Raw genomic sequence first — 25,661 nt, 5'->3', positions numbered from 1 at the left:
CTCAGAAATGTCTGTTCACATCTCAGGAAACTAAGAAGTCTTTACAGTCACAGCAGTATTTCATGTGCCAGGACAAATTCAGCAGAATCAATGCCATGGTATTAAAACAACAGTGTCAAATGATTATTGTACATGTGAGAACAAATCATCTCCAGTGAGTCTGTTATGACTCTTTAGTTCTCATGCTGTTATCACTAGGAAAAGGTTCAAGTTCAAATATTTTCAACATTAAATACAAAAGTTTCTTGTTTGTTTTAAACCCAACACACAGCTAAGGCTCTGAGCCAAACTCTTTGCAAAGAAGGAAGGCCTCTCTCGTATATCAGAGTTTGTAGGGTGAGAGGCACCAGGCAGGTGTGGTGATACTCAAGAGGCCCCGGGCAGTTTTCCTCTGGGAATGAGAGGGTTGCCTCTTTGGGACTTGGAGTTATGGAGAGGAAGCACTGGCTGTTGTTTGTGCATATGAACCGAAAGGCAATTCGAAGTATGCAGCTGTCTTGGAGTATTTGGGTAGCTTCTGGAAGGGGGTCTGCCTGGGGGGCTCTTTAGCTCTGCTGGGGGACTTCAAGTGGACACCTCATTCAGATTCTTCTGGTTCCCATGCTATGTACACATGTGGAAATTCCAGTGCATCAACACTTTTACATACATATTCCTGGCTTTATTTCAGTTCATGACTCAACTTTTCATCTGAGCTATCAGCCCATCATCAACAACAACAATCAATAGCTCTGAATATTTGGGAGAGTTGATGATATTTGGGTTATTATAAACATGAATGTTAGTGAGGCTATAGCAGCCAGAGAAAACATTTCACTGTCTGTCAACTATGACTCATGTTTAGAAATCATGGACAAATAATCACACTGATGTTGTGAAAAACCAGATCACCTAGAATGTAAGCCGTGTTTTTGTGTTTTTTCCCCTTTAGCTCTATAGAGCAGTGTTGTTATTTTTATTTAACTCTAATGTTTGGTTGACTCTCGTGTAGCTGTTGACTGCAGCCGATTACTGTTTGAAAAAAATATGTTAATGACGATTATATTGATGATGATATTGATACGGTTTAGAGTATTCATGTTGATGGTGATATTTATTCTGCTTGATGTGCAAGAAGGCAACTCCCACCACATCAGCATGAATAGACAATGTGCTGATTTCAGGTTAGTTTTGTGCTTTTGTTTTGCTGCTCCATGTTAGCCAAAAGTCTGTTGTTTAAAATCCCTAAAAAGGTTGAACTGATTGAATATAGACCACTAGGATAGCATGAAGGTAAATCTCTCTTTGAGAGCGTTTGCATCATGATTCACAGAGATGTAATGTCCATGTTTTATAGGTCTTATGAAGGCTGTGCAGCATGGATACTGTTGGTTAAAATAAAATGGCTGTAGGATGATCTGAAAATGTTTTGGACTGGGACTCTGTTTTTTAAGTCAAGTTTCAGGTCTCTGCAAGTTAAATTCCAAAATCTCGCCAGTGGACAACAATGGGCACAGAAAGTAATTAAATCCATTAAAACACAATATGATAATTTATTAAAATATTTATATTCAATTGTAACATATCCAACAAATGAACATCCAGATTTTACATAAGTAGTTTAACATCTCTCAGTTTGTTCTTTTTAAACTAAAGTTTGTTCTTCTTCAGTTTCGTCCACTCTCCTTCCTCCTGCTGTGGTCCATGTTAATCAATGTTGTACCGTCCACATGATCACATGATGCTCGGCTCTTTTTAGCCCTCAGGGGAGATTGAGCTGCATTCAGAAGACGTCCACACGCTGATAAACATACTTGACACATACTGAGCCGTCCATCTTCATCATGGACCTGAGACTGCTGTTAGTAACTTCTGCTGTTCTCCTGGGGGCCACGCTCACCATCTCACTGGCAGACCGAACCTCACAGTGCAAAGTCAAATGGTAAGTTTAATGTTCTTCATTTAAGTATTTTCATGATATGCTTCATGAAGGAAATTTAGAGCTTGTCATTGTGTATTGAGTTTGCTTTGAGGCACTCTCTCTAGGAATTCTCTGTTTTATGTTCGATTGAAAAAAATGGTTTGATTTGATTATAAATGTCCATCCAGCAGCTGTTACTTCATGTTCACAGAGCAGATGCTGCACCATGTGACCTGCTCTCAGACAGAGATAACTCTTTATTGTGTGTCTTTCAGCAGCATATAATCCACTTCTGTCACAGAGTAAAAGGGTCAAATGCATGTTAGACAAGGAACTTAGGAAGTCAAAGCTCTGCAGACTAATTTCTCACGCATGTTATGCAGGATATGTGGAGACCACAAGACTCACATTAGTCATACCTGTGCAGAAACATACAGAGTTATGATGATTCTTAATATAAAGTTTATAAAGTTAATATTTGCATTAATGATGTTTTTTTGTGGGGCTGTACAGGTTGTTTGACATCTCGTGTGAGCTTGTCCAAGGAAAGCTGGTGAACCAGATCAAGGCCTGGCAGATCAGACAGAGCTGTTTGTATGCAGGAGAGAAGTGCTCCTACGAGGTCAGACACATCTTGTTTAACTGATCTAATGTTGAGGTGTGATAAATATTGTGGCAACTTAAGATTGAAAAATTCCGCACAGAGACTAAGGGGGTCTGTACATGTGACTTGTTTGTATAAAAAATTCTAATTCCAGATATGTTTGTGGATTTATTAAACACAATAGTGAAAAACTAATTGTAAACAAAATGTTCAAAAGATGATGATGATGATTACGGTGATGATGATGAAGATAAAAATGACGATGATGGTCAACAGAAAATGTTTCAAACTCACTCACCCTCTTTGTCAAGCCTCCGGCCACCCCAATGCACATGTAAAAATAAGGTAAACCACGCCCACTGCTAATTACCGGAAATAATATAAAACCCATATAAGGAGCAAAATATAACAAATAATCAACCGAGGTAAAAATACACATTACAGCTCCTACAGTAAATATATGAATTGGAAATCAATTAAAATGTCTTCCTATATCCTCAAAGACCCTCGACATAAATAACTTTTCTAGTAATGACACAGTGTTTCATATTATTTAATATATGGGAGACATGGATTAGTTGCCACTGAATTTGCTACAGCCCGTATACTGCTGTGTTTCTCAGTCTCCTTCTGTTGTATAGTTTGAAGCCAAAATAACCCCACAACGGGCGCTGCCTTATTAACATACTGATGTCATTTGGAGCCAAGACATGGCTGGTGTAACCACCGCATTGACACCACGCTCCGTCAGCTAACCACAGCACACGTTAAAATTACTGGGAAAAAGTGCAAGATCCCTTCAGAACGGCAAAGTCCACAGCAGAACAGATTCTTGTGTCTGTTTGAAATCTACAGTTATGGACAATTCAGTGATTGTATTTTAGGTTGAGTTTGAAATAGAAAGTATCTGATGTGTCTGTAAGAGTGATTTTGAAATGTTTTACAGCTTGTGGCGTCAGTTCCGTACCTGATCACAGCCACACACACCTCTCCAACCACCAAGAAACTGAGCGACCTTCAGTTTCTCCTGGAGCAGTCCACCGTCTGCAAAGTGACTGTAAGTGTGTGTTTTAGCCCCGAACAAGCTCTTTTCAAGACCACAGGACTTCAATACAAAATGTCATCATCTCTAATGTTTCTATTAAAACAGTGTTTATCTCTCCCCTCTTTGTGTGCTTGTGTGTGTGTGTGTGTGTTTGTGTGTGTGTTTGTGTGTGTGTGTGTGTGTTTGTGTGTGTGTGTGTGTGTGTGTGTGTGTGTGTGTGTGTGTGTGTGTGTGTGTAGGGAGAGGCGGTGTCTGAGTTCCCTATAGAGCCGGCTGATAACAGCACAAACTACTGCAGCCTGCAGAACTTGATGGATGGTAAGTATCTGATCTGTTTACCTCAGAACACACCTCAAATACCATGGAAAAATGATTTCATTGAACTTTTTTGTCTTCATGAATGTCTTTGTGTTTTTCTCTGTTCAGGGAGTAACCTGATCAATGCTGAGGGGTACAAACAGTTCAGCAACAAATGGATCTGTTCTGGGTTTGATACTGCAAACTGCACTTTAACCTAACTGGAAGAAAAAAAATCTCTTTACATGAATAACCCTTTTTTTTAAATTAGGTATCATCAAGATTTGGTGTCATAGTTTTTAAAATAGTGGCTTTTAATTGCAGCTAGAATCTTATTTGAACTTTGAATATTACTGAAGCTATATGTTAGAAACATGTTTTTGTCATAATTCATTGTTTATCATTTCCATTATATGAAACCGATATCCAGAATTGTTGAACAGCTGATTACTTTGAAAGACGTAATGATTGACCTGTTCTTATAAAAAAGCAATTAAATGCATTAATTCAAAGTTGTGAGTTTCTTCATGATAAACAGTGTAAATAAGTCAATCAATGGACATAATAAGCTATGAGCTGGTTAAGAAGAGTTGTTGTACTGTGTTGAGGCTCCACCGGTTTATTAGTATACAGTGACTTATAATAAGAAGGTAAACTCTGTAATATTGTAAACCTGTAAAGAAATATACTGTTTTTGAAAGGGATGCCTAATTATTTTTCCAGCTCATTACAAAAGACAAATTATAAATGAAAGAAAAACAGAAAAAATTAAATTGAAGGTACTGTAAGTGAAAGTCATCTTTAAAATTATAAATATATTCTATAGGTGTAATCTGTTTTTAAATTCTATCTGGCTATTTCCCAATACATATGAGGAATAACCGTCCTCCCAACATGTAATACATGATACCAAACATCTTGGTCCATTAACGTTTGACAGTTTAATTGAACACTATGTGTGCAGCAGTACTGAACCTGCAGTAACAGTGGACCAGGCTCCATCTAAAGCAGGGAAAGTGTTGTGTTAAAGTTTCATAAAAATGGTCAAAATAATCTCTTTCTTATTGCAGTGAAACAGAAATACACTGCTGGTGATTTTAAAGTGGCATACATTGAAAACAAAATGTAAACCTGATCGCATTAAATATTCAAAGTGAATAAAAATACCTCAAACTGAGAACTGAACTACTTTGAGTTAGACTGTTCAGCAACCTGTTTGTTTTATATTTGTGTTATTTACAGTTCATTTGAATCTGGAATCAAACTGTACAAAGCTACACAGTATAATGAGCATATTATATATATCTAGAGCTGTAACATGATTGTATTACAGCCACATCATTATTTGATGTTTCCACAGACAAAAAGTTATCACAAAAGTCTAAAAAGTGCTGAGCTGTTGTTGTGTACCTATGTTTATAAAATCCTCATAGAAGATATTCCTTCATCAGAAAAATGAATCCCATTTTCAGAAAACGGCAAAAGTTTCTCAAATGTTGTTCTTGCTCCTTTCCTGCGGAGTCGTTTGAGAACTGAGGTCTTTTTTTACACATGCTCCCTCGCCGCTCAGTCTATGAAAAGTTTTTTTTCTGCCCACTGGGAGCATGAATGTTAGCACATGGAGTAGACTGAGGAACTCCAGGAGGCAGCTGAGTACTGGGCCATGAGGCTTGTCTGCAGCTCATTGCTTTTTACCGCCTGCTTGTGCATCTGTGTCGGTGTCAAATTCAGTCAGGCAGCAGTAGAACAGCTTCTGGGTGAATATGGTGACAGCGTCTGCAGGAGGAGAAGAAGTGGAGGGGAGGTTAGTTACTGTGACAATCAAATGATTGACTATAATGAATTCACTTCTTTACATTTTTGACACATGGCTTAAAAACAGGGCAGTAGTCAACCACCTCCACAATCCCATTAAAACATATATTGTGCTGCAGTCAAGTGTTCTGGTGTCTTTGGTAAGACTTAGTGGACTATATTCCCACTGAGGCCATGTTCCCATGACCTCACGCTCAGGGTGGGAAGCTCAAATGTTGTTATCATTATTCATGTCTTTGTTATAATACAGGTTGTAAGTTATAGAAATAGAGAATCTGACAACCTTTTTCATTTCATCGCTGCCAGATTAAAAAAAACAACTAAGGGTGCATACACAACTAAGCTTACTTTCTGGTCATAGTGCCGCTGACCAGGGCTACAGCCCCGCCTAGTGGCGGGTGGTAACAGTAAGCAACATTTGACAGGCTTGACCAAGTGTAGTGAGAAAGCAAACCGAACCAAATGAAAATGCAACAATGTCACAACTTCCCCCCTGAATCACACCAGGTTCTCTAGACTTCATATGTGAAAACGATCTAAGAAGACAGTGGATACTGAAAATCAAGAGAGTGCTTGGACCACATTTCATGTAAAAAAAAAAATATGTTTGATTTCCCATTAGCTTACAGCTTTAAAAAAAAATAAACTTATTGTGGAAAAAAACTTTAGTTTTTTCAAGATCACAGGATAAAGATGATAACTGGAAACGTACTCTTAATTAGGTAATAAAAATAATTCTAATTTTAGTTTTCCTTTGAGAGAGCGATGATATTTGTTTCTTTAGAAGCAAAACTACTTAACTTGGGAACTCAAAGCAATGGTGTTTAAAATAAAAAAGACTTTAAAGCATGGCCTCTCTTGGCCTCCGTAGATTTGAACCAGAAACTTACTGGATAGCTTGCGTATGAACTTGGGCCTCCTTTCCTCTGGCAGGTAAATTGCCACATAATAGACCGGCACCCCTGAGAGTGCGATGCCAATTCCTATGAGGGAATTGATGGTGTCTCCAAACAGAGGGACGATGACTAAGAACAGGCTGCACACACAGTAGATGAAGGGGAAGAACAACGTCAACTGCGGAGAGAGAGAGAGAGAGAGAGAGACAGAAATCTGGTTAGTTTGTTAATTATTAAAAAACTGCTGAGTGGGAGTATCTTGTTTTTCTACAAGGATTCAAATGAACTATTACTGATGTATACTTTACACAATGTGTTTAGCTAATGAAGGCACTACATGAGAGAACAACTGAACTTTCTCAGGAGTCTATAGTGCATAAAAATATAACTCAGCTATATTTCCTTGTTTATTTGATACAAAAGATGATACAAAGCTGAACACAGAAAAACTCAAAAGGAGCAATATGTAACTCTGACTTGTAGCATTTAGTTTTACCACGTTTCTGGTCGTGGAGCTCATTTAAAATATGCAGAGGCTTTTTCGATTGGGACAATGTAAAGAAACCTCTCAATCTTTACTCAAAATGTAAGTAAAGATGCAGTAATACAGTAGATACAGTTTACAAAGTGGATTTTTGATATTATATCTTGTGCCTTCATACCTTCACAGGCCTGTGTCTGTCCGGCTGAGTAAAGCGGAGGTAGATGAGGCCGGCCACAGACAGACCCACATAGAGCCAATAACTGAAACTGAAATAGTTGATGAGCTGAAATACGTCCTCCACACACAGGAAGATCAGACCCATCAGCCCCTGCAGCATGAAGAGAAGACATTCATTATTCCAACTGAACTTTGTATTTATTTTTTGAAAAAATGAATAATTTCTACGATAAAGTTAAATGGTCCTCACACTGAACAGAAGGGCGGGTATGGGTGTGTACCGCTCCATGTGAATCAGACTCAGTGTGTCTGGGAGGTGACCCTCTCTGGCCCCGACAAAGAACAACCTGCATGTTCAACAAAAAAAGGTTATTGATGACGTACTTATTATAAGGCTAAGGCTGTTTGTTGTTCAGAATCTCCTACATACCTTGAGGCGGCAATGATGGAAGCATTAAGACCTCCAAAACAGGACATGGCCACTGAGATAGGAATGATCCACTTGAACGGTCCAAGGACCGCATTCCCAAATGTCTGTGGGGTCGGATTAAAGAACCTTTCAAAATCAGACCACACATTTTTCAACATTACACTGACAGCATGCAAACAAGGTTTACTGGTGCACAGTGCAAAACATCAGAGGTCAGCTTTTTCTGAGAAGAGCAGGACTAAAGTTAGCAGCAGTATTAATTATCTCTCTCAGGTGACTGTGTGTGTCGCTTACCACAGCGACAGCGTCACTGGCCAGAAGAGACGGCATGTCCAAAACAACATAGTATGCTACATTAGTCAGCAGGTAGATTATGGTCACTATGGGCATGGAGACTGCAATGGCCAGAGGAAGATTCCTAAAAACACAACAGATTACAGAAGATTCATGAAAGGAAAAAAATATGTATATTTAAAAGACATTTCAACGCCAAACTTAAGAGTCTGTTTCACTTAGTGCACAGATAACTCAGATGTCCATTTGTTTCAGTATCATTCATACTTATGTAATTGTACTTTGTAATGTAATTTTGTCTGTGTGTGTGTGTGTGTGTGTGTGTGTGTGTGTGTGTGTGTGTGTGTGTGTATGTTTGTGTGTGTGCGTGCGTATGTTACCTCTCTGGGTTCTGAATCTCCTCAGTCACAAAGTTGAGAGTATCCCAGCCAGAGTAGGAAAACAGAGCTGAGTAAAGTGCCAGAGCGATGGCTCCTGGATCTGTAGAGGAGCCTTCAAAAGGACTCTCAAAGCTCTTTGATTCTCCTGCACATAGAAAGTAAAAACATTAAAGTGGCGATTGGTGCATATGTGCATATGTATGTTTCCTTTGAAGCATTTATACTTTTATCTCATTTTACCTGTCAGCGCTTTTAGGATTCCTACAATGATGACGAGGATGAGGGCCATGAGTTTGACGTAAGTGAAAATGTCTGTGACCATAGTCCCCCACTTCACATAGGCACAGTTGATAAAGATGAGCATACCTGGACAAACCAGAGGAATCATGAAAAAACACTGATTGCAATGACTGGGAGTTTAAACAAACAAAGCATTGCACAGCTTCTTCTTTCAGGAATAAAGTTCACATGTGTTGGTAGTTTTGTGAGGCTTACTTTAAATTAAGAAGCTGTATAACAAAGCCTGTAATCCCAGCCATGTACAGAAGACCACTAACCATCTCCTCTATGTCTTGTATGTCTCATACAGTATGAGGGTACAAAAACAGATGCTGAGCATTTCGTGACTTACTGTATCTCTGATCTCTAACCTAAATACCACGTCTGCTAACGACATTCTTCACAGCACAAAGCCATGCTGTAAGACCATGATGGTATTTTTAAAGGACTGACAGTCTAACTATAGCCGATGCCAGTCTCACACACACAGGGTTACTGGGTTTGAAACTTGGATAAATGGATAGCCTACTGGTACCATAATATCTCTCCACCACTTCATTTTGGACATGTTATTCCAGCTAGATAAGACTTAAGGATTTCTTGAAGAGTTTTATACCCCCAGAGGATAAAGAATATCTACACTGACAAAAGGCTTTCTTGTGGCTGCTTCACAATGAAGGCCAACCCATGTAGTGCTAATTTAACATTCTTACAGTGAACTAGCAGCAGCAGGAAATGTTGGATTTGCATCAGCAGTATCTTAAAGAGGACATATACCCCTTTTCTACATTTTAAAACAGTCCCCTGTGGTCTAAATGAAACATCTGTGCTGTGCTTTTGTCAAAATAAAACATGACTCAAGCCCCAGAGGAGGTTTGTGACCCTGTATAAACCAGCTCTCTCAGAACGCTCCGTTTTGGTGTGTGTGTCTCTTTAAATGCAATGAGCCCCCCCTGAGTTTTCCCAGTAGACATTACATCATACATGCTAGCGAGAATAAAAATGGCAGACCTGTGCAAAAGTTTTGTTCTAGACTGGGGGTGGAGTCCATGGGTGGAGATATCAGGGAAGGGGAGGGGATTTTTTTTATCAGAATCCCACAAGTTGAGCAAATTTTTAACGGAGCACTTTTCTCTGTGTTTTAAGATTTATGCAGACCACAAACAAAGGACTGGATGGATTTATTTCACATTTTGTGGGTCGGTAGACTCCCAGGTTACCCAAATATATGTTCAAAAACACTGTAAAAGGGGATTTTTCATAATATGTTCCCTTTAATACAGCCTTATAGGAGAGTGAGGCTGATATGAACTCAAGTGGCAGACTGCCATCTGTATTGCCATTCGCCTGAGCAGTGATGCGTCAAAAGTCACAGTTCTAGTTTTACTTGGTCTCAGAGCTGCTTTTGAAACCGTTGACCTTAACATACAGCTTGACAGACTGGAAGGGTGGGTGGGACTTTCTTGTACTGTACTGAATTGGTTCAAAAACGTACTTGTCAGAGTAAGACAGAGACTATTTTGTGTTCTTTGATAATCATGAATTTGAGCGTAGAAATATAATATGTGGCGTTCCCCAAGGATCACTTCTTGGGCCTAATCTTTTTAACATCTACATGCTGCCGCTTGCTTAGTTTCTGGAATATCATAATATCTCTTACCATGCTTACGCAAACGACACACAACTGTATATCTCAGTGTCATCATATGACTACAGTGCCCTACACTCACCAGGTGTATTGAAGGAATCAGTGAGTGGATGTGCTCATGTGCGAAAATAACTGAAATACCTGTCTTCGGCCCTAAAAAGGAAGGTTAATGGTCAGTGCTTGCCTTGACTCCATGTCACTGAAATCTACAAATCAAGCCAGAAATCTTGTTGTAATTATGTCTTAATTTTAACAGCCACATAAAGACATTAAAATCAGCCTATTACCATCTTTAAAATATAGCTTATTTAAATGAATTATTTCTAGGCATTTGAATTGGCAATTGGTCAGAGTTTTATACATTAGTCCTGTGAGTGTTTTGTTTCAGGCTTTCTAAACTCTTAGAAAGCCTGGAGCATAAACTCAAGAGAGTAGTCAAGTGAAAGCAGCAGCGAAGAGAGTTTTCCTCTCTGTATTTTTCCGTAAACACTTGGAATATCACAAAAATGTATGTTACATTATAGATCAAGAGTGAACTTATATGCTGAACTTTATATCTCACACACTCATTCGGACACACAAAGTGTTTCTTACAGAGGCAGGCTGCAGCAATAAGTCGTACAGAGTCATAGGGCGGCTGGCAGGTGGGGTAGAAAGCATCCACCATGTAGTTAGCAAATGTCAGAGAAATCACTGCTTGGCTGGCTGGTTCAATCAGCAGGATGGACGTCCATAGACGGATGAAAGCTAAGAAGCCTCCAAAAGACTCCAGGATGTAGGCATAGCTGGCTCCTGACTTGGTGATGGTGGTACCAAGCTCTGCGTAGCACAAAGCCCCAAACACAGAGAAGATGCCCCCAAAAGCCCAAATCAGCAACGACAGCCCGTAAGAGCCGCTGTACATGAGGACACCCTTAGGTGAGACAAAGATCCCAGAGCCGATCATGTTTCCAACAATAAGGCAGATTCCATTTATCAGGGTGATTTCTCTTTTCATCTGTATTTTCTCTTCTTTCTTTGGTGCTTTTAAGTCATCATCAGACGCAGCCCGGGTACTCGGGCATATCGTCTGAGACACAACACCCATCTTCTGCCTCAGATCCCCCATTGCTCCAGTGCTGTTGTGGAAATGATAGAACAATGATTAGAGTATATACTGATATAACATTTGAAAGACATGATTATTCCATTTATACATTTTTTTGTTCTTACTTTATTTGAACTTCTAACTCCAGATCTCAAGGCTGAGCTACAAAAACCAAAGTGCAGCAATAATGTGTGAGCATGTGGCCGAACACATACTTAATGCAACAGTTACATTTTCCCCCAAGACCTCTCGGGATGCATCAAGACAGGAACAGAAAATTTAAGGACAGTTTTTATGACATAAAAGACAAAAGTGTACTTACTTTATTTGCTTACTAAGAAAAAGTCAACAGTTGAATTTGATCCTCTGAACATAGAGAGTAGTCCTCAGGTCACTGTGCTCTGAACCAGGTACTGAGACATTTGCTGACATCACCTCTGAGAGGCAGCAACAGGGTGGTCAATGTTGCAATCCCTGCAGCCCAGCATGACCACAACGAGTATTTTTCCAGCACCAGGCGAACCACACTCTCGTGTTCCCCCCTTGTGCTATTTTCAGAGACTAGAAGACCTCGTCCCTGCCCCCAGGGAGCTCTTAGCAGTGAAGATAGAGGGGCTCAGACTGCTTCTGGGTCAACTGACAGGATTCAGTCAGTAAATTGTATAATATTTAACATCTTTATATGTTTTTAACAGTACATGACACACTCATCATTTAATACATATTTGGCCCAACAGATGCCTTAAAATCTGTAATTCAGAAAGGTTGACACATTACACACATGGTTAGTTTTGAGACAGTGGCTCTCATGCACTGACCAATAAAGCACAATCCAACCCTTCTACACGCAGACTGCATCAATTTGAAGTTATTTAGCATCTATTTTGTTTAATTTGTGTTTGCCAGTTATTTTTTGTCTCTCTGTGAGTTTTTTGGTGTGCCGATTTCAGTATTTTTTTTTGTCACTGTATTTTTCACATATTTGTGTCACCTTGTATTTACAGATTACTTTTATCTTTGTGTTTTTTTGTATCTTAGTAATTGTCTTGTCTCTCTCTTTCCTGTCTTTGCATCTCTTTGTGATTGTTTTGTGTCATTTTGGGCCTTTTTTTCTGGCCTCTAAAGTTTTTTTTCTGTCTCTTTTGTGTATCTTTATTGTCATTTTGAGTCTCATTTTTTTTCATTGAACCACAATTCTACAATTCATTTATTAGATGCTTTTGTCCAAAGGGACAAGCAAGGATCTAGAGAGGAGGAAACAACACCAGTAAGTGCAAACAAAGAGCTTTAAGTCCGAACAGACACACAGGTTCTGACAGGCATTGCACAGAGGCAAAAAATAAATAAAAAATCAAAGTTAATTTATCATCATCAACAACACATCGACCACTGCTCTTGAAAATTCAAATCAGCATAAAAAACATCCTTAATATTGTCATCGTCATTATCAAACAAAACCATCTTTATCATAATTTGTGACTTTTCATAGTTGTCTTTTGGCTGACCACGCCCCTCTCTGTAAGGGCTTGGGTGTACTCAGGGCTTTCTCGCTCCATGCCTCATTGTTAACAGTAAGAAGGCAGACTCAGAGGGCAGAACAAAAACCTGGCTGTGGGAGTGTCACCCACCTGGGGGAGGGGCTACTGCCCTTTGTGATGTCATGAAGGGAAAATCTTCAAACGGCCTGTTTGAGCACACATTTTCTGAAAAGTGGAGCAGGCTAAAGACAGAGAGGATGGACTTTTCTTAAAATTGGGGGGTTTATAGATAAACTATTGACACATATTAGTGTTAGAAAACCACGGTGAAGTGTATTTTGTATATGTGACCTTCAATGTCAGGTGGGATGATCCACTCTAAGTTTGGGTGTTATGAGAAGAAAAGTAAACTAGGAACTGAAGGCATTAATTCAAATGTTCAAGGTCAAGACAAATGTGGCTTTATTAAGTTATTATCACTACTACTAATAATAATAATTACTATTACAATAATCATATTAACTATAATACTCATAATAATCATATTATCATAATGTTCTGTGTTTATAAACATAAAACATGACAGTATCAAACTTTGTTCCCCACTTTACAGGCTGTTAAACAAAGTTTGCTTTTTAAAACCTTTTTGAGGTTATTAGCATAAAGGAGATGTTGTCTTAAATTGGATTGGCGGTGGTGTTGGTGGGCCACACAGTGGTATTTTCTCATGGGGCTCAGAATACCTGGTGATGAACTGGACTTTGTATCTCACTGTGATTATATTGTGTACCTGTAGCTGTTGTGAGCCCCTGTGTTTTCTGTATCTTTTGTGTCTCTTTGTATTAGTCCCTTTTCTCTTTCTCTCTTCACAACCTCTCGTCTTTGTTTGTGACATTGAACACAATAAGTGTGTTTTTAGTCTTCTGAAGTTGTTGATCTTTCTCTTGGTCTGCATGTCTTTGTGTTACTTTTGTCTCTTAGTTGTCATTTTGGGATCCTGCATGTTTTTGTTATGTTATAGGTCTTTTTGTTGTTGTTATTTTACATGTCTTTATGGACATTCACAGTGTCTGTATGCTTGTCTGTATGCGTATTTGCAGTTGGTTTACTGTTTTTCTAGATTATTTTTTCTCTCATTTGTGTGTTCAGTATATCCTTGACATGGTTTTGTGTTGTTATAGTCATTTTGAGTATCTGTTTTATAGGTTTTTAAAGGCTCTTTTATGTTTCTTATGCATCTCATTGATTTTTTTTGTTGCTTTTGTTGTTCTTTTATATCTTTGTTATTAGGGATCTGTGTTGTTACTCTGCCTCTTTTGCTTTGTTTACATTGTTCAATGTATGTTTGTTTATGTCTTTGTGTTTGTTTGTCCTTGATTTGGTTACTATGAATCTCTTGATAATCATTTACTCTTTGTTGCCATTTTTGTAGTTTTCTGTCCTCATTCTTTGCAGATTCTTTTGTTGTCTTTCGTCATCCATTTGTGATTCTTTGTGTCTCCTTTGATCTTTATGTTCTCTTCAGTTTGGCTTAAACTTTCATGATTTGATTCATGCTGCATCGAGTGAAACCAGGAAGAAGAGGAGCGCAATCAGAAGTAAAAAGAGGGTCACTTTTTTAATTAGTTCAGATTAATGAAAAATTATAGTTTCTGTTGAAACTGCCAAAACACTTAAAGTGAACTTAGAGTATCACGTTATATGGCTGTTTGGTCAACACACTGATAATAACAGGGGCACTAAAACCAGGCCAATACTTTGCACAAGGCAGGTCAAGGTCAATATCACTTAAACAATCAAGAGATCACAAATGTAAGTGTGCATATAAAAAGGTGAAACTACACAGAAATATACTATAAAAATGTGTAACACCATATTTATGTTACCAAATGTGTAGCATTGTACTCGACTGAGTTTGATATGAGTGTAAAAAAAGCTTTGACACGTCACTGTTGAGACTTAAAGCTCAATATGAGGCACAGTTTCCAAAAACAAGGCATTACAAGATGATGGAAGCACAGACCTTGTTTGGCTCTTCTTTTGTTATTTAAATGACTTTTTTTTTTTTTTTCCAAAAAGAACTATTTCATTTCGTAACAATGTGTCTTACTAAGAATGAAGCAGTGTTTTTAGTACAGCCTCACTGAGCTACTCTGACTAATGGTGGGGGAACCTGTCGATCCACATGATGAAAGATGAAGTACATCCATGTAGAGAATTGAATTAAAACATAGTTAACAGTGTGATGAATTTAAAGTGGTTACAGACAGTGAATGCTGGGGCTGCATCATCTTTTTAAGAACCTCTTTATGTGAACGCAGTGATGCTATAACTTAGAAACTACACACAGACGTACATATACAAAAACGATCAGATGATGAATCAATTTGAAATTAACTTCAATTAAAAAGTTCAGAGTCAAGCTTCTTAAAGGGACAGTTAATTGAATTTCTTTGGATGGTAGAAACTTGCTTGGACACTCTTGACACATTTTCAGCTGTCAGCACGGGCTCTTGTGAACTGACAATTTAAAGCTTTTTCTGATATGTAAAGGCCAAACTATGGGAGCACAACTGTTAAATTAGTTGACATTAAGATGACTTAAATCAGTAATGAAAAAGACAACATGTTAGCGTGAGGAAAACAGACATGTTTGTTTCTTTACTAGGACAAAGAACCTGTATGTATAAATAAACAGAACAGTTATCATCCTTATGTATACAGATGAACCACTGCTATTGTCTTTATGTATATTTATGTGTTTCCTTCCTTTACTGAAACCTGTCTATGTGAAGCAGATGCATATTTATATTAGTGACAGTTGTGTCTGTAATTTTGAGCGGTTTAGGAAGCATTACGGTAGAAAAGATGAATTATTAATAGCTGTTCTGTGTAAAGCAGGTAAACTCAGCTGGTACTACAAGCAGAGCACCAGCCATGTGCTCACTAGGAACAAAATGTGAAACTTATTTTTCAACCTTGTTCAGAGTCCGAGGATAAACTATTCTAAACTTTGGAAGTATCCAGATGGGTCTGAAGTTTCTAATGCGAACATAATACATGATTACTGACAGGTGAGGTCTCTGCTGAGAGGACTAAAAGAAATCGGATCACTTTGGTCCACTTTTAATTCAGACACAGACATGCAGAGAGACGCACATCCCTCTCATTCTGGGTGTTGTATTACAAACTCCACTTCCTCTTTACTCTGTGTCCCAGTGACTCTGTAGGGCTCAGCAGTAAAAACTAAAAAAGAGAGAAGAAGAGCACAGTTAGGGACACAATCTATCCATTCAGCCACAGTTTAACTGGTCCCGGAGTTCGATGGCTATCATTAGAACACTGACTCTGCAGTCTCTCACTGATATCGATCATGCACTCCAACACACAGATACTCTCCGCTGTGGTGAGCACATTCTCTCTCAGGTAAAAAATCAGGATATTCAACCCATGACTACATGATATTGAGCAACTGCTATAAAAGGAATACATGCTGTAGACTTTACAGCATGATAACAGTCCTTTTGGCATTACTCAGACCAAGCGAGCGTATCAGGGATGTTCCTCTTCTATAAATAAACACACACGTTCAGACACGTACACACTTACACAACACAAAAAAGAGCTGGGCCACATAATTAGGCTCTCATATAATGGAAACTGAGCTTTTGAGACAAATGCATACATAAAACAAAATCACATTAAATTGTTCAATAAAATCACTGATTCAGTCAAAATCTTTCATTCTGTTCACACAGAATTAAACTTTTCATCTCTTGTTGATGAGCCGAGATTAAATCTCATATCTCACAGCGTCTTTTTTGTAGCTGTGAGAGTCTTTTCTCAACCAGCTCATCCTTTGTTTGTTTTCATGGAGACTTGCAAAAAAATAAAACACGTTGACCATCTTGATGACCATTGAGAGCTTAGTGTAGTGTCAAGTCGGCACGATCTTGTATCACTGTTTGTCTGTGACTGCTGCTACATGTTCCTGGGTATATTAAAGGACATGTTGAGTGGAGGTGCCGTCGGGAAGACGACAGGGGGAGGCGAGCTGATTTCCGGCGGGTACGGCTGTAAGCCCCTCTGTTTGTTGTCGTGCAACTTTCGTACAACAATGAGGCAGAAGTCGTCGTCGTGTTTGAGACAGTTGTCCAGCAGCTGGCGGACTTTAGCCGTGCGTGTGGGCTGGTTCTTCACAAGTTCATAATCCTCTTGCATTAACAAGGAGCGAGCCAGCAGGGCGTCCAGGCTCTGGTTGAGACAGGCCTCTGTCATCTGAGTGACGATCTCCTCACGCCGCGTCGAGATCCACTGAGCAAACGGGCCTTGAAAGGGAGGAGAGTATCGCGGGGGAGGAGAGTAATCTGCTGCAATAGAGGAGAGAGAGGGGAGATACATATGGTTAAAAATGTTAAGTTCAGTTTAACAATTGTTAACCTGTATTAGGATAAACAACTTTAACTAGTGTCCTAAAAATATATGTGTAATTGTAGCATTGGTCAACCATTAGTCAATATTACGCTCTTAATTATGCCCCATTCTGCACAAGTGTAGTCATGCAATGTTTTATATTCTTTACTCCTTAAATAAGAAGTGTTTCATGTATAATGTTCTGAATCTTGTTGGCTTTCTATGACAATCAAGAGGTAGTAGTTCCACAATACTGAGCCCAGCATATTCAGATTATAAGTAACAGACTTAGAACAGAACAACTTTATTTTTTACAACCAATAAGGATGAAAGAGGATTATATTGATGGGAATCTCTCAGTAAATTCCCCAGTAATTGTAGAAAATGATCATGCAGGATGAGGCATTACTAATGGATTTAGAATGACTTATACACTTTATTAATGAGCATGTTAATCACATGTAGTAAAATGTGAATATGTGCACCTTAATATGAAGTGTTACCAATCAATCAAAACATTTTATTTAATTCACTTTCCAGAACTCAATTATCCTCATCGTTGTTATCATCTCATATTTCATCCGTTGTGCTTTAACTGCTTGTACCTTGTTGCTGAGACTTGAGGGTGAGGTTATCCAGATGTGTCTCATATTCAGAGACAGGCAGCTCTGCTCTGATGGGGATGTTCAGATCCGTCGTGGGCCTGGCAGTCTGGAAGCTGTTCATATCATTTACTGCGCAATTGTCCTTCAGAGACTCAGGAGGGTCCAGATTGTGAGCTAGGAACGACGATGGACATCTTCCATCTACAATAGTATGAGGAGTATGGTGTTCATATCTTAAAATCTGATCAATGTGATGAAGCAGCATAGCCAGACTCTGAACAATAGGGAAACATGGCACAGCATGATTACCTTTAGAGGGAGGAGCATTGCTGCTGGTGAGGGCTCCTGGGATAGAAATGTCTGTGTCCTGAGAGGAACAAGAGCCTGAGCCGGAGGTGGAGCTCTCCTTTAGTAGAACAGACAGTAACGTTTTACTGATAAATCCTCAAACATATTAAAGTCATAATACAACAACCAATGGAGGCGCAAGTTCACCATCACTGAATCTGTTTACTTGATTAATATTCGGAGACTTTTTTCGACTACTGACCGGCCAGGGGCTGTGTCTGTCCTTCAGCATGTTCAGAGACCCCTCCTCACTCCTCTTCTCACACTCTGACTGTGCTAAACAACAGCGTGATTGGCCCATCAACTGTGGAGGAGCAAGGACGGAGAGAAACATGAGACTTACTGCCAGGGAAGATTAGGAGGAAACTATAAAGCTGTAATAATGTGTTGAATCAAATACGCTTAGATGAATTAACCTGCTCTTGGTGCAATTACAAGAACACACTGCCCACAGAGAAACATTGTTAAAACATGAACACAAAGAGAGAGAGATAGTGGAGCAGAAGTGTGTTTTTATTAAGCTGATCACACAGTTACATATTCACTTCACTTGCTCTTAAGGTCAGTGTCGACAGTTGTTTCACCCAACACACTCACACACACACACACACACACACACACACACACACACACACACACACACACACACACACACACACACACACACACACACACACACACACACACACACACACACACACACACACACACACACACACACACACACACACACACACACACACACACACACACACACACACACACACACACACACACACACACACACACACACACACACACACACACACACACACACACACACACACACACACACACACACACACACACACACACACACACACACACACACACACACACACACACACACACACACACACACACACACACACACACACACACACACACACACACACACACACACACACACACACACACACACAAAATGACGCTCAACCTTAAAAGAGGAAGGATATGCGACGGGGAAATTATGAAGAAAAAATTCTGGCCTGTCATTCTCTTTTTCAAACTGTCCTGAATTACACACACAGCCTGAGTATTTATTCCGAGCAGGGGGTTTCCTTTAGGAGGACAGTCACTAACCATTATTACCTAAAACCACTGAGAATAAAGGTCTGAATATGATGTAAACATTATTACGTTTTGAGTAATAACATTTCAGGGAAGGCTAACAGTGTGGTTTTTGTTTCAGTTTACAGCTTTGAGCCTCTCTGTGCAGTTAGACCCACATCTGGTCCCAAACAGCTGTGTGTTTAGTAAAAGGAAACGAAAGAAAGACTTTCTGATACATACGTTACAGCTTTGGTTAAATTGTGTTTTATTGTATAATTCCTCTATGTTTTCTAATTTGTGTGGTCAAATTGAGAAAGAACTATACAGTCTTGTGATTTGTGACAAATATATATATCGTTCTTTTTATTAGTCTAAAAATGTAAGTGACTTTTCTAATGCTATTCCTTTTTAAGCTTACAATCTCTTGAAAATGAAACCCATTCTTCTAACCACTGCAACACGTCATTTCTGCCGCTTCCTGTTTTAGTCAACATGATATCCGTATTCTTCAATTCAGCTGATCAGAAATGTGACACCTGGCCAAGACCAACATTCTTTAATTCTACATTCTACAGAGGCAGAGCACAACATCGACACATTATGCCCAGTTACAGTCTCTGTGTACCTTTGTCGTATGTTCTTCCTCAACTCTTTCTCCCTTTATTTGTTGTCAGATCTCTACCATCTACTCACTTTTCATACAAGTGTAAATGACTAAAAGAAACCTTTAAGAACATGAAGCATGAAGACTCCTGACTGACCTTTGTCCTCTTTATCTCCAGCACAGCCTCCAGAAAGTCAATTTCATCAAACTTCCTCACCATGGGCTCCAGTTCAATCAGACACTCTGAAACAAAATGTCAGAGAAAAGAAAACACCTTAAATCGATGAAACAGTTAACCTGGTATTTTGTTTTAATCTTGTCAGAGAAGGGAAGTTTTTATGAACCGCAGCGCTCTCAGCAAGAGGTGTGATCAGAAACTCCCTAAAGTTCAACGTGTGTTTTATCTCATTGATCTACTTCAATGGAATCTCGTTAAACTCTTCTGTTCAAATCACGTATTTTGTGCTTCAGCAGTGTGTTTACAACAGGACCGTATGAATGACAAACATTTTCACAAACTATGTGGACCGTATGCTGTGTACTGTAACTGTTGCAGTTTGTGTGGGTGTGTCAGTGAGAGAAGAGTGAGATGAAACCCTCCATGTTAAAAAATGAATCCCTTCAAACTAACATTAAATATTCTCCCTGTTGGAATCATAAAAAAATATCTTGATTATTTTGATTGTTTAAGTCACAAAGAGTCCTAAAATCATAATGAATGTGTTGATAATATAACATGTGATTGATCCAATAATAATCATACTTTAAAAAACCATTGTGAGGCCTTTTTTATCGAAGCTCAAAGGATATTAGTTTTACCATATCGCTGAACAAGCAGTAAATGAGTAAAGGGCATACTTGCTCTAAGGGTCATCTTGGGTTTCATCTTGTTTACAAAAAAGAAAAATGAGTTTCAATGCAGAAAGCAGAGGAAATGTCCACAATGTGACACTGAGTCACTGCTCTGTCAGGAGAAAATGTAACTCTGAGCAGGAGAAAGCTTTTTCCTCAACATGACAAAAAGGCGTCATCCTGAACTTTGAGTAAGGTTACAATTATTAAGAGTATTTCTTTTCGAGGGCTGTGGTTGTAATCTTTTGTCAGTCATGAGTCCCTACAGATCAGTCTGAGCTTACTTAGGAAGGAAGGTCGCTCGTCTGGGTTGGTGGTCCAGCCGCAGGTCATTAAACTGATGAGGGTTTCTCTGCTGGGGATGTCAGCAGGTAGACTGTCCAGACTGATGTCAGGACGCGTCCCACGCAGCACACTGAACATGATCTGCATGGGGTTGGTCACATCTGACAGCACAAACAAACACACACACACACACACACACACACACACACACACACACACACACACACACACACACACACACACACACACACACACACACACACACACACACACACACACACACACACACACACATATCTGGGATTAGGCTGGTAGCACCATCAAAGATTACACAGAGTCTGAACAGAATGAGAGAGTGACAGTTGTAAATTGCGACACACCAGAAAGTGTTTTACCTTCAAAAGGAATGTGTCTGGACAGGACCTCCCACATAATGATGGCATAGCTGCAGAGTAGACATTAAAGAAAGAAACAGTTAGGAAAACTAGAGTTGCATCATTATTTCCCAACGGTACTTTCCGTCAAGAGCTGAGGGACTTTACGAGGAGCTGACTTCAATCCAAACCTGTTGGACAAAATCCAGGCTTATGGTAGCCCATTGTGACGCCTAACAAGACAGAGTTAGGATTTCCCTAAAATCTGCTTTACGCTCTGATATGTTCTTAAAATCCAGGTTTTGACTGAGAAATATTTACTCTATCAGAGCAGAACAATAAAGTCATCAGAAGTTTATCCATTCAAAAAATCTGCCCTATCGTTTGAACATCTGCCAACCAAACATGAAACAAATAAAAAACCTTAAAGGATGTTCATGTTGTGGATACATAACCACAGTAATGACAACATATATTCTGTCCAACCTATCAGTAATCAGTCATTACAGTCACATGTAGTGTCACCTCACCTGTACATGTCGTGCTTCACATCGGCCCGACGGCTCTTGGAGGGTTCGTACTTCTCTGGAGGCATGTAGATCACTGTGCCCCCCATCTCTGTGGGCTTGGACCCGGAGCCCTTACTGACGGACAGCTGCCGCCACTTTGAGAGGCCAAAGTCTGCAATCTGGACACAACCACAGCAGATCATTGGCATTTTTATCTGATTTATATCTGTGTGTGTGTGTGTGTGTGTGTGTGTGTGTGTGTGTCCATCCATCCTTCTTCCTCCTGCATCTTATCTCCAACTTTCCCATTTTTCTTTTGTAAAATAACAAAGAGTACCTCTTAAACTGCTTTTTGTAAAGTGTCTTAAGATAACTTTTGTTATGAATTGGTGCAATACAAATAAAGATTGATTGATTATTTATTTCTATTTCTTTTTACCGTATTTTCATTGATCTGCTTTTTGTTTTATTAATTAAAGACACCTGAGCTGTGTTGTGGGAGAATTGCCATTTTTTTATTTTCAATGCAGCTGCTATGAATAACAATCCTTTATTAGAACAAAAAATTTTTCTACAGGAATTATTTCTCTGCTATCAGCAAGTAATTATGGAATTATTTCCAGATTTAATAATCAAGCCTTCAGTTACTTTCATAAAAGATGAATCACTGAAGAGACAACGTCCACAGATTGCTCATTTAAAGAGACTAACCGTCCAAATCTCTGTGACACTCAGTTTAACATCAGATATGAGAATGTGAGGCAGCAAATCCTTTTATGATGATGATAATCAAAATAGCTCTTGACTTATGTTCTGTCATCCACTCGTAACATAGTCACTGTGTCAGCTCTAATAATAATTAAGTAGGTCTGCTGCTCAACACACACAAACAAAGCCATAAAGATAGCGTACAGAAGGTATCTGTGTAGAGCGACTCTCAGGGAAGTTCCCGATCAATGATTTTCATTTTTCACTCACACAGTTCCCACTGCACCACATTCTCGCTGGCACACAAACCTTGACATGAAATTCACTGTCCAACAGGATGTTCTGCGTCTTCAGATCATGATGTAAGAGAGGTGGGTTCATGTTGTGGAGGAAATTAACCCCGAGGGCGATCTCGTACAGAATCCTCAGACGTAAAGGCCAGGCCAGCGCAGGGTACATGTCCTTCTGTGGGCACAGACAGCAGACCAGCAGGGAATAAAATGATCAATAAAGTACCAATAAAAAACGTGCTTATACACGTGCAGAAAGAGAGGGGGGGGGGAGTTAAACTGCATTTAAACTACAATCCAAAGCATTCAAGAGTGATGCAAGAGAAAAATTACACAACCAAGACAAGTGGGAATTTCCCCAAACTAAATGAGTCTGCTTTCCTCAGGGCTCAGCTTTGTTTTTCCCCCGACTTGTTTCAAAGTTTCATCAGAGACTCGGAAAACGTGGAAGTTTCACTTTGGCTTGTCGCCAAACAGGCAGGAATGTTGTGGCGTGACATTTAGGTATCAAAGAGACACAGGTGGATGTGGAGCAGCTCGCCAATGTAAACAAAACAGCTCTTTCACTTCAGTCTTTTTGGCAACAAAAGCCACAAAACAAGAACTAAAGAACACTGACTATGTTCTCTGGACATGTGACCGTGTTGTAAAATAAAAAAGAGATATTAGTTCACATGTTTCTAAACTGCAATTCCAAGCAAAGATTTGTTTTGTTTCTGTTGAGATACATGCTACTGTTCCTTCTCTGGGTGGAAGAAGAACACAATATAAATGTCTTTAAACCAAAGTAATCTGGTGTCTTCTTAACTTATGATCCATATTAATTATCTTACAATGAGCGCTGGCTTCAGTTGTGATGTTTTACAATGACAGGTTCCCTTTATAATGAAGTGACAAATACCTCATGAAGTAACAGGTCCAGAGAGCCATTGCTCATAAACTCTGTGACGATGCAGAAGAACTCGGGCTCATTGCAGATGCCAAAAATCTGGATGATGTAGTTGAACCTGGCTTTGTGCAGCACCTCAGCCTCCTTCAGCAGGCAGTTCCTTTCCCTGAAACACAGCCAGGTCAGAGTCTTTGTTAACTCTCGGGCAGGGTGACAGAAATACCACAACTGTGACCACATTTGCAGTATTGTCAGTGTATTAAAAGCCTGGCCTTGTGTTACTGCATGTTTTGACAGTTAAAAGCAGGTCTCAATTAGAGGCTCCTATGCTTTAAGACTTTTAGTGCTTGAACAGTTTATGGCTCAAAAACAAGGAAAAAACAAGCAAGACACAAAAAGTAAAGATGAACTTCAACATCTGTCCCAGCAGGACATCATAATGATAGTATGTGTGCCAGCATGAGACAGAAGGTTAAAGGTCAGCTGGAGATTCAGACGTGTGTGTGAATCCACCAAGTGTGAGTCATTGTAATCTCACAATTAAAATGTAACCTTAAATAAAGATGTGCTTTTTTAATCTAGGGATGTTTGATCCACCTGAACAGCTGAAGGACAAAGAGAGACTTGCAGCTGTTCACAGAGTGATAAAACAACAATAATACATCAGATTTAAATGTCTGCACGCTTTTGATTGGATTACAGCTGACATGGATTCATATCTTGCTTGTGTGATCTCCACCATAGACGTGTTAGTGTCTGTACAGCATTGACTGATTACTTGGAGAAGCACAATAGCTGATCTATTTTTTTTGTACATTCTTAATTTTTCTTTTTTTTTAATTTAAATTCTACTGTGTTCACTTTTTGTCTGCAATCTTTGCTCTTTGCTGCTGTAACAATGTAAATTTCCCCATTGTGGGATAAATAAAGGATTATCTTATCTTAATACAGATAATATACAGCTGTTCCAACCACGTCTTGTCAATAACTGTACAGCCAAAAGACCAACACGGTTTACCTTTCTCCATGGGCGTCGAGTTTGAGGCACTTGATGGCCACAGTGGTCCTCCAGTCTGAGTGCTGAGCCTTGAACACGGTGCCGAAGCCCCCTCTGCTCAGGTAGTACAGGTCGGTCAGCTTCTGGTAGGGGATCACCGGTAAGGTGCTGGTCAGACTACCGATGTTTACACAGCCCATTGCCGCGGACGGCTCCATAGCACACAGTGAACCCTTTGCGGGAAGTCTGTCGATTTATCAGCCACTGAAAGCAGAACTGCCCCTTTAGCTGACTGCAATGAGGAAGAGCTGGCTCTGTTAAACGCATGCCATAATACCGCTGTCTGCTAGCGAGCTAAGCTAACGTTCATGTAGCGTAATAATGTGAACGCGGTGGTTAACCAGACGAAAAAACTACTAGAATTAAATGTTTGCGTCTTCATGCCTGTTTATTCATGATATTCTGACAGGCTAAGTCAAATAGGTATAACAACAATGAGCTGCTGCTGCTGACCTGCACTGTCATATAAAGGCAGGTGGGTTTGTTGTTGCTAATGACGACACGCTTCCGGGTTGTTCATGAGATGCGTTCAGGTCCATAGGTTTCGAGGGAACTACATAGTTGTTCCTTGTACTTTTTTTTTTTTTTTTAAACGCTTCGCTGTGCACATATGACCTTCAATATTCAGTCTTGGTTAAAATACTAATAACACACTGGTTATTAAGAAAGGAGTGAAATTCAAAAGACCTGTTTGAATACCGACGTTGTCTTTTTCCTCACATTTTTGTTTCAGTTTCATGGAGACGAAATTTTCCTCCGAAAAGGAACTCAGCAGTTAATAAAAGTGATTTTCAACATGCTGGAATTCCCCAAACTCGTCA

The 25,661-nt window shown here is 39.4% G+C and overlaps 3 protein-coding genes across 5 annotated transcripts; 1 reads left to right on the top strand and 2 right to left on the bottom strand.

The window, feature by feature from the left end:
- Positions 1-1,702: 1,702 nt before the first annotated feature.
- Positions 1,703-4,358, top strand: wu:fc46h12 (uncharacterized protein LOC568958 homolog). Its single transcript, XM_061044156.1, has 5 exons — positions 1,703-1,921; positions 2,414-2,522; positions 3,451-3,561; positions 3,789-3,867; positions 3,976-4,358. The coding sequence occupies exons 1-5, from the start codon at positions 1,824-1,826 to the stop codon at positions 4,065-4,067; spliced, it is 489 nt and encodes a 162-aa protein (XP_060900139.1). The 5' UTR covers positions 1,703-1,823; the 3' UTR covers positions 4,068-4,358.
- Positions 4,359-4,449: 91 nt separating this feature from the next.
- Positions 4,450-11,830, bottom strand: LOC132978828 (Y+L amino acid transporter 2). 2 transcript variants are annotated; one of them, XM_061044152.1, is made up of 11 exons: positions 11,659-11,830; positions 11,462-11,498; positions 10,844-11,367; positions 8,563-8,688; positions 8,323-8,467; positions 7,943-8,066; positions 7,649-7,752; positions 7,469-7,565; positions 7,220-7,369; positions 6,552-6,735; positions 4,450-5,622 (listed from the first exon to the last, which is right to left on the bottom strand). In XM_061044152.1, the coding sequence occupies exons 3-11, from the start codon at positions 11,355-11,357 to the stop codon at positions 5,528-5,530; spliced, it is 1,539 nt and encodes a 512-aa protein (XP_060900135.1). In that variant the 5' UTR covers positions 11,358-11,367; positions 11,462-11,498; positions 11,659-11,830; the 3' UTR covers positions 4,450-5,527. The 2 variants fall into 2 exon arrangements, with proteins under 2 accessions (XP_060900135.1, XP_060900134.1); XM_061044151.1 differs by lacking the exon at positions 11,462-11,498.
- A 4,094-nt stretch (positions 11,831-15,924) lies between these two features.
- On the bottom strand, positions 15,925-25,346 carry LOC132978825 (receptor-interacting serine/threonine-protein kinase 2-like). 2 transcript variants are annotated; one of them, XM_061044148.1, is made up of 11 exons: positions 24,802-25,346; positions 23,796-23,949; positions 22,914-23,069; positions 21,918-22,075; positions 21,409-21,458; positions 21,013-21,174; positions 20,034-20,119; positions 18,383-18,484; positions 18,142-18,238; positions 17,833-18,033; positions 15,925-17,181 (listed from the first exon to the last, which is right to left on the bottom strand). In XM_061044148.1, exons 1-11 carry the CDS (start codon positions 24,996-24,998, stop codon positions 16,796-16,798), a joined length of 1,749 nt encoding a protein of 582 aa, XP_060900131.1. In that variant the 5' UTR covers positions 24,999-25,346; the 3' UTR covers positions 15,925-16,795. The 2 variants fall into 2 exon arrangements, with proteins under 2 accessions (XP_060900131.1, XP_060900130.1); XM_061044147.1 differs by having other exon boundaries at positions 15,925-17,184; positions 24,802-25,344.
- Positions 25,347-25,661: the final 315 nt, after the last annotated feature.

This window comes from Labrus mixtus, chromosome 8, assembly GCF_963584025.1.
Source record: "Labrus mixtus chromosome 8, fLabMix1.1, whole genome shotgun sequence".
NCBI classification, from domain to species: Eukaryota; Metazoa; Chordata; class Actinopteri; order Labriformes; family Labridae; genus Labrus; species Labrus mixtus.
Note: the sequence above shows the minus strand (reverse complement) of the source record. Positions and strands in the feature narration are given on the sequence as shown.